Genomic DNA, 19,727 nt, shown 5'->3' on the forward strand with positions numbered 1-19,727 from the left:
CCAGAAAACGCATGGCTGTATTCACTTCCCCGCCCAGCAACAGTTCCATGCACTAAGTATCAAAAGAATAAAAGGCCGGGGCAGTTTGCTTAGAGTGGTAATAACCAAAGTCACCATTTTCCATGATGAGGTCAGTCAACACCTGCTCAAATAGGATTTGCAATGTGTGATCTGGGCTTTTCTTTTGTGGGCTTGGCTTTCTAACATTACACAGTACAAAAGGAGTAGATGTTTCCACACTGGAAGTCTGTGGAGGCCCTCTGAGGTAGACATGGTAGACCAGTGTGCCTGGTACTCTGAAGGGAGGTGCTAATCGATGCTCATTGTGTCTCTCCCTTTGTTCTCTGTCTTCTCCTCCTCAATGGGGCATGCTCCTTCATGCCGGAGCTGGCTAAGCTCAATGCCAGTTTCAGCTTTCTCTCCACCACCAGCTCAGGGGGTCAGAGTCAGTTGGCAAGTCGCCACTGTTGTTTTAATGCAATACCAGGCCTCTGCAAAGTCACTGTGGATTGTGGTTTTGTTGCTCATTTGTTTCCCTCATAGAGTTTTCCCAAACAAAGCACACGCAGTTATTGACAGCCAGTTTTCTTGAGTGTTCTGTACATACACACACTCACACACACACACAAAGCTGAACTGACTGTTTGGGTGGCTTGGGTTGAGGTGTCTGGGTGTCCTTTTCAAGTGTGCTTCGGCAGTTGTCCAACAGAAGTGCTATTGGGTGACTGACCTCTGAAATTCCCTCTCTTTGATTTCGGAAAGGTGATTGAAGAACATACAAGCTCTGGTCTGGGAGCAGGGCTGCTCATGGGGAAGAAGCGGCCACCAAGCCAGACTTACCTTAACTAGAAAAATAAAGGACCAGCAAAATGGCTTAAGTACAAAGCAACCAACACTCATTCAGTTCTCGGGGACTGGGGGAATATCCAGTAGGTGGAAGGATCTGAGTCTACTCACTAATTGGGTAGTTTTGAAAAGAAATTTGGGGTACTTTCCACGCTTCACAAAGCACGGCTTGGTAAGCAGGGACTTGCCAAGGTCAGCTTGATCTCCTCTCATAATTGCAAACTCAAGGGAACTTTACAACATCCCACGTCCCCCAGCTGGATGAGTACAAGCCATTGTAAGTTTTCCAAAGGAAGCCAGAGAACAACGGCTAGCATTTACGGAGCACTTTACAGGGTGCAGGCCCTGGGCTGAGCGTGCTAAACTGACTTACTGAAACTTCACACGTATTTACAACAATCAAAGCCGGTGCCTCCTGACTGAACCACGAACCTGTTGTCAGAGCCTGCAATCGCCAAGCTGAACATATTTGACTCACTGTCAAAGGACTACTTCCCCCAAAGACTTCCAATGACAAACCTGAAGACGTTATTACTCTGCAGGACAAAGATAAATCTTATTTATTTTCTCTTCAGATGTGTATTGAGCACTTACTGCTGATTTCTGCGGTGCTGCGGACTACACTCAGGGCCTTGTGCAGCCTAGACCAGCACTTACCAACCAAGGCACGTCCCTAGCGCACTACCTAATTTTTATAGATCTAAATCCTTTATATTCTTCATGCCATTTAATAGTCATAAGTCTTTGAAGTAAGTACTCTTCTCCCTAGCTAAAGTATCAGGTAGTAAAGAGAGGGAGGGGTATTTGCGAATTATGTGCTGATTTCCTACACAGTAAGTATAAAGCCAAGATGTGAGCCCAGGACAATCTGATGCCAAAACCAATGCATTCAAGACAAATTATAATTGCAGAAATTGGAGGTTATCAATAGTATGCAAACGATATGAAAATGAACAGCAGAGGACACACAGAAGAAAAGCCAGGGTTGTATTACCTGAACATTTCTTTCAAAAGCCCTTACAAGTAGGTTCTTTGCAAATCATCTATCCAGTATCTTCATTTGCCGTTTTGTGCTGCACCCAATCTCTAGGCCAAGCATATTCTTGCTCCAGAATCTCTTGCCTTCCTCAGTTCACCACATCACAAGCCCAGGGCTCCTCCCAGCTTGCAAGGCTCCACCTTTGCTATCTTCAGGGACTAAGCACAGTGCTCAGTGAGCTGACTTACTGGTGTAGGCGATCCATGGCAGGGTTAGTGTATATGTCATACAAAAGCAGCCCTCCAGAAAATGCTGGAAACCAAAGGACATGTTCCTTCGGTTTCACATGTTCCATTGAGAAAGCATTTGCCGTGATGGCAAGATGCCTGCGCCGTGATGCACCCTCCATGAAACACGTTTTGAAGTAGTTTCTACTTGAAGCAGGCAAGTCAAGTAGGTTTTGCCGTTGGGACATAAAGCCAACCGTTTGGCTTTAACTTGATCTGCCACCTTGTGGAAACTGGAGGCAATGAAAACCACCAGTCTTGATTAACACACTGTAATAACGTATGCAGTCAGGTAGCAGCAGCTTCTTTCTTCTTGAGGTAAGATCTCGGAAGTGTCCCAGCAGGTGAGAAGATACTCTCCAGAGAGGCAACTTTGCCTTCTCTTTGGCTATCAGACCGTGGAGACAATGAACTCCTAAGGAATTTCCCCAGTCAGGTCGAGAGAAGGAAAAGATTATATCAACCAGAAAAGGAGCTTGTCTCTAGAAAAGAGACTGCCAACTTGTCAGGCCCCCTTGCAGGACAGACAAGAGCCCAGACAGTGTGTCAAAGGTGGCCGGGGTGACACCTTGACCAGGACTCTTAGTTATGCATACCGATTTCCCTCTATTGCAACCGTAGTGTCTTAGGTATTGATGTGTGTGGGGGCCACTGACTAGCTTTCTTGGTTCTTCTTTTCAATGTTGCTGTATTGAATAAATCCCACTTTTCAGTTTTTCATTATTACCTATTTCTTTTTCTTTTTTATTAGTTTTTTTTAAAAAAAGAATACCAATCCAAATTCCCACTCCCTCTCCTCCTCCCATTTCCTCCAAACACCCTTCCACCTTCTCTAGTCCTAAGAGAGAGTAAGGCACTTTGCTTTGTAGAAGGTCCAAGGCCCTCCCTATGACATCTAGGCTGCTATTTCTTTAACTGATATATTGAAGAAGTGTGTCACTGTGGGGGCAGGCATTGGGGTCTCCTGTATGTTCAAGCTACACTCAGTACACAGTTGCTTCTGCTGCCTGCGGATCAAGATATAAAACTTTCAATTCCTTCTCCAGCACTTTGTTTGCCACCAGTCCACCATGACAATAATGGGCTAAGCCTCTGAAACTATAAGCTAGCCTCAATTAAATGTTTTCCTTTATAAGAGTTGCTGAGGTCATGGCGTCTCTTCACAGCAATAGAAATCCTAAGACACACCCCTAACCAAGAAGCTACTTGCAAGTGCTAGCTGCTGGGAAAGGGCGAATCAGTTTTCCCCAGTGGAACCACACCGTCAGTCACGCCTCAGGGCAGTACCCATGCCCAAGAGTAGTTGGCCAATACAAAACTAACACAATGACTTCTTTTCTTTTTTTTCTTTGTTCCTTCCTTTCTTTTTATGAACTTTTTGTTTCATTTGGTTTTGACTTTTTTTCTATTTTTTTTCTTGCTTGTTCTGATCTTCTTTTGTGTATGTGTGTGTGTGTATGTTTTGTGGGTTCTTTTCTTTGATTTGTTTTATGAAAGAGAGAGAAAAAAACATAAAGTTGGGTGGGTAGGGAAGTACAGAGCATCTGGATGAATTGGGAGAAGTAAAAATGATTAAAATATATTATATGAAATAAGTTTAATTAAAAGAATATTAGTTAAATTTAGTAGCTGTAAGTACAGGCATAAACCACCGACCATGGTTTAAAATATAATTTTTGAGGGTTATGTTCTATGGAATACCTTTTTTTAAATCTTCAATATCTATTTTTATTATTTTTAATTATGCGTATGTGTGGGCAAGGCTCACATGAATTCAAGTGCTCTTGGAGGGTAGATCCTTCTGTAACCTTCTGGAACTGGGGTTGCAGGTGGTGGTGAGCTGCCTAACATGGGTGCTGGGAACTGTATTCAGGTATACTGGAAGAGCAAGAGGACACTTAACTGATAGTCCATCTCTCCATCCCTGTGAATATCTTTTTTAAATATTTTGCTTCAGTATAAAACAGTCTGTGGATACAGGGTCCAAGTATTCCTCAGAGACCTGTCAGAAAGGGCCACTTCCCTTGGCATGTATCTGTAGTTATATATTCAAGCCCATGCTTACCTCCAGGCTCCTTTGGTCCTTATTCAGGTACATGTACCTCTAATGCATTTCGAAGTCCACACTAGCATCCTGCCCCTTCTCACCTCCCCCTCTACCCTAAACATCCAGATTGCTGCGGCTCACAGGGTTCACTCCCCTTGGCTACCTGTGTTTCTTATACATGACTTTTTCATGCCTATTTCTCTAGCCCTGGCAATGGCTGTCTGCTTCTTTTACTCTCTGTTCTTGACCATACAAATGCTTCTCACTGTTTTCTCTCTCTTATTTATAATAAAAACCTTCTTGCTATTCATAAAGTAGCTATTTCAGTCATTTCTTTCCTGTGCCCTCTTTTACATCTGGTGCTGAGACCTGGGGGTCTAAGTAAAGACACAGAGAAGCTGAAAAAACTGACCGATTTGTGGGTGGGAGGAAGGTTTTTACTATAGATATAAGATATAGAATAGTCAGAGGCTTTTGGGAAATTTCAAAACAGCCACAACAATGTCTCTGGGGCAGAGAGGAAAGGGGCAGACAGTCAAACGTCAGAGCTACCTCTCTCTGAAGCGGGAGTAGGAAAAACCTCATGGGTCATACAGAAAAGCAGTAGCTGCAGGGGAAAGGAAGGGATTCTGTGAACTGGAGCGGTTTGGTAGGGACCAAGGAGCACGTAGATTAGCAATGGGCATGCACCATAGGTACTTTGAGCCAGATGCCTCATCCACCAGAGGAAGGAGAGATGGGGTGGTAAGCTCTTGCTGGCGGACAGAAATTCACTTCACAGATTCCTGAGGAATGCTGGAAGTATCCACCAGCAATCCTTCTCTTTTTCCTGACAGTCCAATATTATTACCTTGTTTCCCTGACAAAATCCACAGGATACCATTCTCCTCCCCTGAGCCCTGAGCGTCAGCCGTTAATGGACTTCTTTATATCTCCGGCAACTTCACAAGGATGATCCCAAACTATTCATCCCCCTGCATCCACCTCCTAAGTGATGGGATTGTGGGTATACACCACCATGCCATTCAGCTATTATTTTTTTAGACCACACTGATAAAGTAATAAATAGAAGCAGCAGCATTTACAACAAGCACATCTTTAGATATTTGTTGGCACCAAGCAACACACAGTATTGGTAGATGCTGAAAGCAAATGCACAAATTATATTTAACAAAGGCAACCATGTTTAGAACCCTGACTTATGTTTAATGGCTTCAGACTACACTGATGCCAACATCATAAGATATAGAAAATCATTAGTAGGTCTTTAAAGGTAGGTTGAATTTCCCTCTACATTACAAATGAGGTGCTCTAACATAAATTCCTGTTTGCTTTTGCTCTTGCAATGGTGACGATTCCTATCAGGCAGACAGACTGCAGTCTCGCTTTTGCTTGCACTTTGGAATGTTGTAGAAAAGTAGTAGGCAGAGCCTTTGCCATCGTGGAGGCCCACGGTCGGGGCAGTGGCCTTCGGAGAGACCATCTTCTTCAGTCATCTCCTCCACAGATCTTCAGGAGTACGGCTCTGTAGTCTCCAGAAGTATCTGACTGCAAAGGACAGGACAAACAGAGAAGAATATGCCGTCAATAATGGGGGAGTTAGAGGTGAACGAGACCCCACAGTGTTAGGGAATTCCCTTGGACAGGAGACGGGCGAGCTCCCCTGTTCAGAATAGCACACGTCGTCCTTTCGTAGTGAGTGCAGCTCCGCTCCTACCTACGTTGTTCTCTGCAATATATAGTGTTCACATCCTCCTGAACTTCAACTAGGACTTTAAAAAAAAAGGAACAAGGTTTCAACGATTACATGATATTACATAGTAGTTGCTAACAAAACATCTAAAAACTACAGTTTAGTAACAATGAATGTTAATTTGGCACTTCTATTTGCAACTCAAACACTTACCGTGGAGAACTGGAGGTGTTACTGAACGGTTAATGTGCATAAGGCACTGGATTGAATTTCCAACATAAAAAGCTCAAAGGAAAAGCTTATTTTAACTATGGCAATCCTTATACAAACTCTATGCAGCGGAGTATAAACTCTATTTCCATGTAATAATTAAATGAGAAATACAGAGGGTAAGAAAGGCAGCTTCAAGTCATAGAGCCTAGTCGTTCATTCTTGTTGTGTAAGTGTCCTCAGAGATTCAAACATTCCATCCCGCAGGCAACCTCCTTAAGCAGGAAGGTAAGCAACTCAAAATAGCTTTAGGAAGTCCCTGAAACTGACCAGATTCATCAGGCCCCCTCCCTGTCAGAGTAAGCAATAAAAGATGAAAGCCCTTCCCAGACAAGCCATGCTGCAAAGACTGTGAGACCAGACCAGCTACCTAGGAGAAGCAGTAACTAGCTGGGCTGCCTAAAAGATTTAGACCCAGTCACTTGGAAAGGACACCTCTAACCTGTTGAGCTGCCTGCCGTTTGCCTCAGGTTCCCAGTTTTTGTGAGCTGTCACCCATGCTGGGATGGGCCTTGGGATAGCAGTCCTTTGAGTCATTTCTGATCTTGTAGGTAACCCCTCACCCACATTCCTGTCAGTAACCCCAATAAATCTCACTGATTCGCCGAGTGGGACCTTGGTGGTGTCTGTACTTTGGTCTATCATGGGATCCCTATCTGGGGCTAGAAGACATGTGTTGTGTCTCTCAGAGCAAAGCTTTGTCACATAACAACTCCACTCTGCCCTGGTGAGAGGCGCCACAGCCCCGAGAGGAGGCTTAGCAGCCCCTAAGCCAGCAGAGGAAGGTTCTGGTTGAGAAAAGATGACCATGCCAGCTGAAGGGGTTAGTGCACAGTGGTCACACTCTCTTTGCAAAAGATGGCAGTAGAGGCAAAACTCAGCCTTTTACCTGGATTTCCTTAAAACTTATTTGTTTCTGTTTAACCTAGTCTGTGACCACTCCTTAGCACTTAAGTTGCTATGTAGAAAGGTGTAGCTAGGGTAGATTTAGAGTAAGGTCAATGAGTGGTAATGTCACTGAGTGGAGATGGTGGGCGTAGTGTCATAGTAGGAGACACAACAGAACGAATGCACATGCACACCCTGCTGTTGTTGCAGATGGTAGAATGAATTCTTCCCTCTCTTGGCTTGCTTGGCTTGCTTTGCTTTGCCACCTGCAGCCCTCATTCAAACTGATGGCAGCCAATCACACTCGAGTTTTGTATTTAAAGACGGCCACCCAGGAAAACGTGGACGGGATTACCCGACAGTGCACACAGGAGGTAGACAGGATGGGAGCCGTAGTATTTCACAGCACAGACTGGACTCTTTGGGACAGATTTTTCTTTTTATCAAACTGCAAACAGTTTAAATGTCCCCTAACACAATGAGCCTCCATCACCCAGACCATGGGGAGACAGAGAGCCACAGTTTAATCAAATTTTCTGGTTGGCCGGGGGGGGGGGGAGCCGAAGCCCCCTTGGTGTGTCAACCTTGTTACTGACAATTGTTATAAAACGTACGAGTCTGCTTTTCTGCTTTGGCAAGCACAGTGCGGTTAACGCTATTAAATCTTCCTATGATGACTGAAGCTATTGTAACGTGTCAGGATCAATCCAAATGGAATCCAGTGTAGGCTGCTGACGAAACCCATGCTAAGCCCCAGGGAGACCCTGCTGCTCTTTGGGATCAGTTATGATTTCAACTTACCCACGCATCTTTCTCTGTCAAAGTTTAGCATGGAAACAAAGGCTCCGGTTTGAAAAGCACAAAGGAATGGGTGAGCGGGTCTAGCTGACTGGTTGAAGTGAATACATTCATTCATTTGTTAAAAAAAAATCATTTGTGGGCCCTGAGGCTAGAATGCTCCCAAGGTGCTCAGAGGCACCCAGGCCAACATCTGTGCCTGGTTAAGGGTGTCTGTTACTGGTAGGGCTGCATCCAACTACTCAATGTGACACAGAGACGTGGCCTAGGCCAGGCCTTCCCAGTGGTCATGCTGGGCATCACAGTCCTCAGGGAACAGGCTTTCAGAGTCCCAGAGGCTGGAGGAGTAGATCCTGCCAAGAATCAGGATGTGCACAGTATAAATAATCCTGCAGCTGTGCATCCATCTTGGGACTCTCAACACTTCCTGCCGGCTGCTGATTGCTATCCCATTTGTCCTGGCCTCTCTGGGCACTGGTTCTTAGCAGGTACCAACCTGACTCTCCAAAGCTGACTTTCCTGAGCAAGTTTGTAGAGAATCTAAAAATTCAGAGGTAGGAGAGTCATGCAGCCTGTGGGGCCCGGGGGGAGCCAACCCCAGACTCAACCTCTGCGCGTAGTCAGTGTGGTACTGGGTGACTGGGGTGGTTATACAGCCTCACTCAATGTTTGAGGGAACAAGTCTGGGTTAATTCTCTCAATTATCACAGACTTTTGGACATGCAGTGCCCACAGAAGCCAGAAAAGTCTGTCAGATCCTCTGGGACTGGAGCTGTGGATGGTTGCCATGTGGGTGCGAGGAACCAAATCCAGGTCCTCTGCAAGAGCAACGAATGCTCTTAACCACTGAGCCATCACTTCAGTCCCAGTCCCTCCTTTAGCGGATGTTCGGTGGAACTGTTTTAAACTCAGAAGACACATGGACAAGGAAAGAGAAATCTAATCAGATCTAGCTATGTTTAAAGGACTGGGAAAGGAAGATGATGAGCAGAGGAAGGGGAATTATGCCTTGCTATTTCCAGAGCAAACTTACCTGAATGGCTGAGTATAGAGAGTAGCCATAATGCTTCTTGAACTCCTGTCGGATGTCCAGAAGGTCAGTCTCTGATCTGGAAACCATTATTCTGTTGAGAGTGAACTCATCTGTTCCAGCACCCTGGTAGCACAACGGCATGCAGAAATTCCGTTATGAGAGACAAGTCATCGTGCACAGAACCCTTAACCATAGTAACTCCTCTTCCTTCATTTAGCTCTAAACCCCACCACCCATTTGTTAGACAAATGTGTGTTGAGCCCCTGTAATGAGCATAGCCATGCTATGAAGAACACAGAGAAGATATCCCCACGAGCCTTTGATGCTACGAAGGATCAGGCTAAAAAACAAGGTGCTGAAAATTAGTCTGGTACCAATCCCAGCATGCAGGGGGTAGGCACAAAATTCCAGCCCTAGCTGTAGAGCGATTGGTAACTGTTAGCTGCTGGGGGAAGAAAGGGGCAGTGTTCTCTAAATATGCAGCCGCTGCTAAGGCTCCCATGCTCCAGTGCAAGGCTACACAAGCAAGAGTATTAGGGCAGCTCAAATTGACCTTGATCAAAAAATAAAAGAAAAAAAGGGACTCAAAGTTGGGTACAAAGGGAAGAGGAGTGGATTCTGGAAGAGCTGGGAGTGGGAGAGTAAATATCATCAAAGCATGGACCAACTTGTCTATGAGCTAATAAAACTGTTAAATAAAAAGTAATTAAAATTAGTCTGACAGATGGGAGATATTGGGTTCGATAGAAGTGTGTTTTAGCGGAGCCTGAGAAAGACTAAAGATTAGGAAAGGTCTGCTCTAGAAAGAGACGTACATGCTGGAGGCTAAAATAATCAGTTGGGAGTATGCTGGACACGTGAGGAACACCTAAGAACCTGCGATCCCAGCCCTGGAGAAACTGCAGCAGAGATGCCAAGGCACGCATGCTGGGAAGGAGGAGGGGATTTGTGCAGGAAGCAAAGATCGTTCTAGCAAAAGGCTCTCCCCTCTGTGTGTGTGCGTGTGTGTGTGCGTGTGCTTGTGTGTGTGTGTGTGCGTGTGTGTGTGTGCGTGTGCGTGAAAGTATGAAACTTTAGGACAAGAGAGAACACCACATCTGAGGATATATAAATAATGAACAGCGGCAAGTCTAAACCTTGTTAACCATGAGATAACATTCTAACTGTATCCCACACACGTAGGTAGAAGTGTTGCAATATTTTAAACTAAGAGTGCTGAGATTAGATCTTATCTGTGGTTGTTTTCAAGACAGTCCATTTGCAATATGAAGCAGCTCACAGGGAGAACCAGAATGAGGACAGGCATAAGAGGAGAGACCCTGAGACCCACCCAGATGTGACCGCTGCAGTAAAGGAGAGACCCCGAGACCCACCCAGACGTGACTGCTGCAGTAAAGAGATGGCCATGGCTGAGCTGGAGAAAAGAGGGAGACGTGAAAGATGCTTGCCGGTGGGCAGACAATGGGAAAAGAGCACGAACAAGCTCAAGGAAGCTGTTCGGTGAATACTGGCTCTGTTGATTGATGGATCCAACAAATGCCAGCTGAACATCTACTGTGTACCAGGCACTCTCCTCTGCACCATCCATACAGACACAAATGGATTCTGTCCCCATGGAGTTTATTTTCTACTAGATGGAGATAGCAAACTATGTGATTATTTTAATAAATATTAAAAAGAACGAGGAACAAAGCCCAGGGAAATAGAATGCGGAGTGATGGAAAGAGAACAGTTGGCCACATTGTCGAGGGAGGGTTCTTTCAAGAGGAGACATTTGAGCTGAGACCTGAAAAGACGAGGAAAAGCCAGCCACATCTCAGGTGGAGGAATCCTATAGATGGAAAAACAAATACAGAGACAGCAATGGAGAGACAGCCTTGGTGACCAGGGAACAGCAAGAAGTAGGAGGTGGCTGAGGCAGAAGGAACAAGGCTGGGAAGGTCATGTTTGATTTCAAGAGCTGAGCAAGGCCAGTTCTGGCAGGTACAGCTATGAGCACTGGACACAGGAACCAGGATGGGTGGCAGAATGAGGCGAGGGGAATGAGATGTTCAGTCGGATGTTATTATTACAGCCACGGGAAATGTCCACTAAGACTGAGGAAGCATTTCCTCTGAACTTAGCCCGGTTGTAGGGAATGAAGAATTGAAAAGAACACGAGTCATTGGTATCCTGCTCAGGGTGCTGACTCAGCTGGGTTCACTTGGAGTAAGAGCACTGGAGAGGCCGTGCCTCTCAGCGGCTGTTTGAGGTTTACATTCTACAAGTTCTACTTCCCACACAAAGGAAGTGGGGAGAAATGACTCAGTTAACGTTTTACAAGCTACCTCCATCCTGACTGGCGCATTTATTATTATACTCTGAGGCAAATTAGTAGAAAAATTAGCTACAAAAAGAAACTCACTAAAATGGAAAAGAAATATGATATTCCACCAATATTAAATAGTATGTTTTTTCTCCATGAGGGATGTTATCTATGAGTGCAACACTAAAATTCCAGACCAACCTTCAAAGCTTGATGAAGTCTTTCCGCTAAAAAAGCCGGGGTGTTCCTCGTGCAATGTACTGTTTATTGTTAAATTAAAAAAAAAAAAAGCAAAGTAATGATTAGTTTCACTTAATAGAAACCAAGTCCATCTCAGTACTGGCTTTTACTTAGAATGAGGGAAAAGCTGCTAATTCTGGATTCCAAAGCCTCATAATGTCATATTTGCACCTTTAGTATGGGAGTTATCTTCAGCCACGGGGAAGATAAAATTATATGCCAAAGACACCCCACATTGTCTGACTCATCTCCACATCTCAGTCACACTGCACCCCTCATCTTATTCTCCTCATCATAACCCCTGCCATGATAAATAAAAAAAAAAACACCCCAACTAAGCTTGAGGCTCTCCAATTTCATACCTCTGTGTCAGACACACAGTGGGTCCAAGTTTGAGCTTGAATAAAGGGTCTTTGCTTTTGCATATGGATTTGGTATTCTTTGGGGAACTCCGCAATCTGGACATAACAAACTATCTCCCCACAGCTAGACATATCCATGCCTTCTGGGCATAGTCCTGCCTATTCTTCATATTCTAGAGTGGAAGATTTGTTCTTTGTATCTGAAAATAAGGGAAGTGGCAGTAACTTAACAAGAAGGAAACTTCCTTTAGCACCCAACATCATCGGAAGGGAAGCTGGAGGATCCACTTCAATTATAACCATCACCAAAGTTCACAATTGCCTATTTCCTGGCCAAACTGTAACTTGGCAACAGCTCCTAAATTCTAGCTTGCCAAGATCTTGAGCAAGCATTAAAATGAAGGCCATATCTTTTCATCCATTCACCTCACAAACTCAACAGCTCACAGTTGAAGGAAGTAAAGCTGACCCCCACCAAATGTCTTGTGTCACCAAGGGGATGAACCTGCCTTGAAGCATTGTCAAAGGATTAAAGGAGATGACATTGGTGAGGAGTTTAACGTGGTACCCAGTACACAGAAGTCGCCTAAAAATAAAATTTCAAGCATCATAGTTAGGAGTGCCTCTTGAGAAGTGAGAATTGGCAACTGGAGGAAGAATCCGGGTACTGCTTCACGGAAGAGATCAAGAATGCTGCTGTCTTTGAGTAGTGCCTTGTCCTTTGATCTCACCTTTCTTTTGAGGTGCTCTCTTAGTGCCTGGGGGGGCAAACTGTGAGACCTCACCGCGCGTAGAGCAGCATTTCCGACCACTCATTAGTGAATGTGTCTTTGTGGGCATGGATTCAGCCTGATTCCTCAACCAAAGAGGAAGAGATCTATAGCTCTGACCTTGTCTCCAGTCTGGAAGGAAACTGATGTCTTCCAGACTTAACCACATACACTAGGATACCAAATTGATTAGGGCTCAGTTTCAACAAGGCTCAATAAAAATGCCAGTAGCATGTAATATTCAGCTTTCAAGAGAGTATAATCTAGACAGGATAACAAGCCAATACAGATTTAAAAGGCAAGGTGGGAAGCAAGTACGTAACTTTTCCATGCATTATTTAGCAATATTTGTTGAGATAGCTGTTTTTACCATAGACCGCTGGGGGTTGTACAGCACAGAGACGGATCAGTTAGGATGCTTAAAATTAGCTCACCTTGACACTGACTTCAAAGAAGGAGAAACAATGTCATATATTAGCACTCGAGGGCTTACCTATGGCCAGCAGCAGGTCTTCAAAATGCCCAGATAATTCTCCTTTAATGCTGTCCTCAATGTCCTTCTGGCTAATATTTCTGTACTCATCAAATGCTAAAAAGGAGCACCATAAAAATATTTAAAGCATCCCAGAGGGCCACACATGAATATATTTTACATTTAAAATGGCAAGATGCAGCAGATGAACCAGCAAGTTCAGAAGCTCAGCCGTTAAAAGTTGAACACGATGAAGGCTGAACTCCTTAGGCCATTTCTTCCGTCTTCTCCCATCCCCTCCAGCTTGAAGCAGTTAAAACAGTCTGAAATGTTCTGCGACAAATGACTTATCTGTTTTAAAATTATAGCACCCCCAGGAACCAATGCTGTGGCCAGAGGTCAGATGTGCTTCACATGATGAAAAAAGTTGACTGGGAAGATTTCTTAAAACATTTAATATTAATTTTATGATGTATGTGTGCGCGCACATGTGAGCACACACGTGAACACACACATGCATGCACGCATATATATGTACATGTGTGGAGGTCGGAGAACAACTTTTAGGAGTTGAGTTTCTCCTCCCATGACATGGGATCCAGGGACCAAACTCAAGGGCCACCTTCATGATGGCAAACATCTTCTAGCCCTGTCTGGGAGGGTTTGGATTTCTTGTGCTGAGGAAATCAGTCTCTAAGGCACTATGGCCAACTTCCCACTGACCAGAAGCAATTCAAATTTCTTGATCAGTATTTGTTTTAAGTAAAACAAACCTGTACATATGTGATCTAGTGTCCAGCAAGAGTTCCTAAGTCAAGTACTTTTTTTCCAAGAAGGTTTTTGTTGATGTTTTCTGTTTTTTGTTTTGCTTTGAGATGGGAGTCTTACTTATGTAGCCCTAGCTGGCCTGGAACTTGCAGAAATCCTGTCTCTGGTAGGATTAAAGGTGTGGGTCCTTCAATACATTTTGAAAAAAAAAATTGCTAAGAGATACAGGAGTCACTCTATCTCTGTTTTTCAAACCACGACCTTAGTAATATTGCACCATTATTTCCCAAAAATCACTGTTGAAGTTAAAGAAGTACAATTTCAGAATTAAAAGTCGCAGCAAAAGCCTTCTATTTTCTCAGTTCAGCATCAGGTTAGTCCTGCACTGCTGTTCTGTAAACATGGAAGCCATTGCCATAATACGGTCACACTAAATGGAGCTCCGTGCTTCCAGAACAGCTCAGGGAGACACATGAGGGAGAGGGTGGGTGGGACCCAGTCACTGGTCCAGAAAGAAGAGCTGGTTCTCCCTCCCACTGATTTCCATTCATACCAGAGAGAAGCCACTGTCATCACCATTAATCCATCCACCAAACCCTCTCTCATCACCATTAATCAACCAATAAAACTCCCTTTCAATTCCTGACTTTTTCAGAAGATGGCGGAGCTGGCAGAGATAGGGTAGGAGTTTGGTAACCAGCCTTGCTGCTCTCAGCAGGATAGCTTCTCTCTTCTCCATTCTCATCTATTGCATGCTACTCACAGGGTAGGCAACCTACTCAGTCCTCAGGGCAAAACAAAAGAGAATGTTGGTACTGCCTTCAGTTAAAACGCAACTTCTCCATTTGGCTTCCTAAGAGGTTTCTACGTAAACTGCAAAGACAGCTGGACAAACAACGTAGAGCAAGAGACTTGAGTCGTACTTAGTTTCAGCTGAGGGAAGCTCCGTAGACACAGGATCTCGGTGAATTTGTCTTCATCCGTGCCCCATTTGTTCTCACCGGCATTATAGAGGATCTGGACAGATGGAAGAAACCTGGCATGTCATCACAAATGCACGTCTTTCTCTTTTCAAGGGGATGGAAGGGGAAGAGTGGGGATTTTACTTGACTTGACTTCAGAGACCAATAAAACCCCCTAGGATCCAGACTTCAAATCTGAAGGTCAAATGCAGGACCTGGTGGTGGCGGTGGTGGCAGTGGTGGGTGGTTACCACCATAGTAGCTGGCAGAGGCTAGGCTGGATGACACTTGTCCCCAGGATCTGACTTAGATGGACGAGAGAGGACAGGCCTGGGCAGTACCATCTTTTGCAGAAGCCATCAACAGTGTGTGTAAAAGAGACATTCTCCTGGCTGTTACTAACCTGGGCATCTTTTTTGGCCAGATGTTCATCCACTTTCAGACTTTCATCTCTTCTACCCTAAACCATCAGGGATGATTAAAAACAAACAACAAACAAACAAAAAAAAAAAACAAAAAAAACAACAAGGTCAATCCTTTAAGGACACAGAACTCAAACTAGCAGTTCATTTTTTTTTTTAAATGTAAACATGTAGCAGAGACGCATCAGGCACCCTTGGCTGCAGATCTGTCTCTGCCACTGATAGTCAGCGTAGCAGGCACACAGTCTAGGGCCTCCGTCTCCTCTGGAAGCTCAAAGGTGTTAGGATGGAAAGACAAGGCACGGACAGAAAATATTTACAAAACATATCTGATAAAAGACTGATACTCAAAATATATAAAGAACTTTAGAGGCCCAGTAAAAAAATAATAAACAGCCCAATTTAAAAGAGAATAAAAGATCCAAGGGGACATCTCACCAAAGAAAATGTATAAACAGCGGGAAAGTGTATGGAAAGTACTTTTTTTTTTTTTTTTTTTTTTTTGGTTTTTCGAGACAGTGTTTCTCTGTGGCTTTGGACCCTGTCCTGGAACTAACTTTGTAGACCAGGCTGGTCTCGAACTCACAGAGATCCGCCTGCCTCTGCCTCCCGAGTGCTGGGATTAAAGGCGTGCGCCACCACCACCCGGCTTCTGGAAAGTACTTTTCATCCTGTCCCTGGGGACTAACACAGGATCTACTAGTATGGTTAAACTCCAAGACACCGACAACACCAAACGCTGGGGAAGACCGGAAGCAACAGGAGCTCTGTGTTCGTTGCTAGTGGAGACGTAAGGTGTCGCATGCGCTTTGAGAGACCATCCAGCAGTTTCTTACATTGCTGGGTATGTCCTTACAGTATGGTCCAGCAACTATGCTCCTTGACATTCACCTAAGCAAGCTGGACACACGTCCATACAAAAGCTTGCATATAAATATTTAACTGTTTATAATTGACAAAAGTTGGAAGCAACCAAGTCATCTTTCAACTGATAAATAGTTTATACAACAAAGTACTATTTGGTAAAATTAGACACAAGCTGGTCGGTTGCAAAAGAAAATGCAATATCCATTATATGGGTAAACTGCCATTTGCTGTTTGAGGTCACTGAGAAGTTGGCTCTGGAAATAACACTGATTCTCCATGTTCAGGCTCAAGCATGTTTATGTCACGTGTCCTCCCAACACCCCTGTCCTGCGTCAGGCTGACCCCCTGACTCTTTAACGCAGAGAGGGAAACCAGCAAACAACTAAAGGCGCTAAAACATCTTGTTTTTGAGAATAACTAAAACGTGTGCTATCTTCATCCAAAGGTGACTATTGCCTATCCCATAATATTACGATGTCCACAGTGGGAAAGAGGAGGCTGTGGAGAACACTATGCCCTGCCAGGAACTTTTCTTATCCCCAGTCCTTTGCGCTAGCTCAGTGGTTCTCAACCTGCCTAATGCTGCAACCCTCAGCAGTTCCTCGCGGTGTAGTGACTCACAACCATAAAATTATTTTGTTGTTATTTCATAACTGTAATTTTGCTACTGTTATGAGCCATAATGGAAATAGCTGATATGCAACCCCAAAGGGGTCACGATCCTCAGGTTGAGAAGCACTGTGCTAGATGGTAATAGTCTATTTGCTGCCTGATGATTGTTCTTTTGCTTGGAATGGGGCCCAGGACTCTCATCCCAGAATTCGAGCTGTTTGTTTCAACTGGCTTTTCCCATTTGACTTCTGCCGAATCTCTGTAATCACCAATTTGACAGGGTTACCTTTTGTTACTCTCTTCAGTGGGATGCTTCAGTGGTTTCTGCTGGATGTTGAGTGCCCAATTTGATGTTTTTCTGTCTTTCTGCTGCTACTTTTGATTTATTCTTTTATTTTTGTTTGCTATGTGCTTGGGCAATTCACTCGTTCAAAATAAGTAAACCCCAGCTATCATAGGTGGGTCTGCTAAGTGTTGGGAGCTGGTCTGGAAAGGCTTCGTAAGAAATGACATCAACTACTGGACACTATGCAAGAGGCAAACTAGAAGCAGAAAAGATGAGTAGTTCCTGTGGAGAGGAGAAGGACGACAGAAACAGGCAGAAGACAGACTTCCTGAAGCAGTGGAACCATTCTGCGCAAGACTGCAACGGCCGGTACATTCATACATTTGTTAAAGTCCACGGACCGTAAATCCCAACGGGCGAATCCCCTTCTATGCACTCAGCACCTCACTTACTCTCTCTTAACCTTCAGAACACCTTAAGGGGTTAACGCTATCTGAAGTGTAATTTCACAGGCATGAACACGAATTCCTTAAAGCTTCAGGGGACTTGTGCAGGTACAGAAAGCCATTAGGCCGTGGGAGGGTCCTGTTCTGTTTGATGTCAAACCAGCCCTGGAGCTCTCTTACTCCTGCTTACTGCGGGTGAGCTCATATCACACATGGAGATGTGCACGGCCTAGACCTTGTCTGCCACCGCCTTTCATCTGTTCGGGTCTGTGGATTCAACCTTCCCGAGGTTTGCAGCAGTTAAAACACCTCAAGCTATAATGAGGGTGAATTATTTCCAAGCTGCATGATACCTCACTTTGGCAAGTGCTGCTTCAGCCGCCATGCTGAGCCACTGGGGACTTGCTCACACATTGGGCGCTGTGTAAATCAGCTGCAAGAAATCAGCGAGACACCTCTCTTACACGAGCCCGGGAATATGTCTCATCCTTGATTTTACCATCTTGGTTTTTATGTGTATGGGTGTTTATCCTGCATGTGTGTTTGGGCACCATATGCATGTCTGTGCCCATACACACATGCCTGAAGAGGGAACAGGATCCCCTGGGACTGGAATTACAGGTGATTGTGAGCCAACACGTGAGTGTTGAAACTCCAATCTTGGTCCTCTGAAGAGCAGTCACTACTCTTAACTGCTGAGCCATTTCTCCAGCCCCAACTTCAGCATCTTTCAAATATATAGATTATTGATTGCTATGTGCTTGCAGGGAGGCACAGTGCAAGTGTAGAGGTCAGAGAACTACCCTATAGAGGTGATTCCCTCTCGACCCACTTTCCCGTGGGCTCAAGGGATGGAACTCTGGCTGCCAGAGTCATCGGCAAGTCCCTTTACCTGTGACAGTGCCCCGGAAGGTCCCGTCTTTACTACTAAAATCATGAACCTTCCAAGTAAAGTGAATCAAGGCCTCCTCTGCTCACATCTGTCTTTTCCAAGGTCACAGAGACAAAGCCCTGAAACAGATACTTTGTTTCTGGATTTACTACCTGTCTCTGAGAACAGTTCTACTATGTCTTTACAGTTAATTTAAACAAAATAAGTATTCTTTGGGATCCAGAGGGAAATCTACATGTTTTAAAGGTGCAAACATGCTGAAAATGAGCAATTACGAGTTTTTGTGGGTGGCATATCAGGACAGCATGCTGTGAAGCTCAGTGGAATCATTGCTAATCTACAGATAGATCTGACCCAACCAAGACTTTTTGTTGTACTTCTGTCACTAGATCAGCTTTTGTGATCTTCGTTAAATCTGTTATTGATGTTGGCAATGCAAATGTGATGTGAACGAATCATTTCACAGGAAAATGGAAAACTCACTCTATTCGGTTTTGTTAACTTCCCGAAAATGATTTCTGAGCTTGTGGCTTATTGGGGAAGGTAAATAATAAAAGGTAAAACCTTACATCTGCCAGAGTCAGCAGAGCTTTCCGGAAGTCACCAGATGTTTCAGAACTAATGTCATCTCCGAGACTCTTCTTATACACTGAAACCAAACAAGAATGAGATTTAGTCATGAGAAACAGAAAAGGCTACTACACATCAGAGCGCAGGACCAGGCTTCAGTGGAGGGCTGTGACGGAGTATTCTTTCTGTTTGGCGTCCTGGTACTCCGCTAGTGTGGGAGTATGTGGTGCAGACATTGCTCCAGCGGTGATTTATTTCTGCTGTGTGCTCTGAGAGGCAAACTGAGAAGAGCTGTCTTCTCCTGTCTAACATTCCTCTCAAGGGCTGGGATTAAAGGTATGCACCATTACCACTGGCTTCTATGGCAAACTAGTATGGCTACTGAGATTAAAGGTGTGTGCCATCACTGCCTGGTCTGTGAAGCTGACCAATGGGGCTGTTTTACTCTGATCTTCAGGCAAGCTTTATTTATTAAAATACAAGTGAAATATCACTACACAAAACAAAACAAAGCCCCAACAAACAAATAAAAATGAAAATGAAGGTAGTAGAAGGAGGAAGGGTGAACATGGTTACTGTTCAACACACACATGTATGGAAACGTCACAATGAACAACATGCATATATATGGAAACGTCACAATCATACTCATTAATATGTACAACCAATAGGTACCAATAATTATGATAAAAAGAAATAAAAGAAACATTCAAAAACAATTCCAATACAGTTGAAAGTGCCTCATGCACTTTGAGGCATAACAGCTGTGGTTGTTTGAAAGAAAACGGCCCCCATAGGGAGTGGCACTACTAGGAGGTGTGGCCTTGTTGGGGCAGATATGGTCTTGTTGGAGGAAGTGTGTCATTGTGGAGGCGGGCTTTGCAGTTTCATATATGCTCAAGCCACGTCCAG

General features: G+C 44.4%; 1 protein-coding gene across 1 annotated transcript in view; it reads right to left on the bottom strand.

Moving 5' to 3' along the window:
* Nucleotides 1-2,972: 2,972 nt before the first annotated feature.
* Anxa3 (annexin A3) overlaps nt 2,973-19,727 on the bottom strand; it is a 44,957-nt gene continuing 28,202 nt past the window's right edge. The window contains exons 7-13 of the mRNA XM_041671421.1: nt 18,815-18,894; nt 15,124-15,180; nt 14,682-14,775; nt 13,012-13,107; nt 11,348-11,406; nt 8,842-8,964; nt 2,973-5,707 (exon numbers count right to left, since the gene is read on the bottom strand). Of these exons, the coding sequence (XP_041527355.1) occupies nt 5,648-5,707; nt 8,842-8,964; nt 11,348-11,406; nt 13,012-13,107; nt 14,682-14,775; nt 15,124-15,180; nt 18,815-18,894 (569 nt within the window). The 3' untranslated portion in view covers nt 2,973-5,647. The remainder of the gene's footprint in view (nt 5,708-8,841; nt 8,965-11,347; nt 11,407-13,011; nt 13,108-14,681; nt 14,776-15,123; nt 15,181-18,814; nt 18,895-19,727) is intronic.

The sequence above is a fragment of the Microtus oregoni genome, unplaced genomic scaffold (assembly GCF_018167655.1).
Source record: "Microtus oregoni isolate MIOR12 unplaced genomic scaffold, Mior012 000021F_ref0000039, whole genome shotgun sequence".
NCBI classification, from domain to species: Eukaryota; Metazoa; Chordata; class Mammalia; order Rodentia; family Cricetidae; genus Microtus; species Microtus oregoni.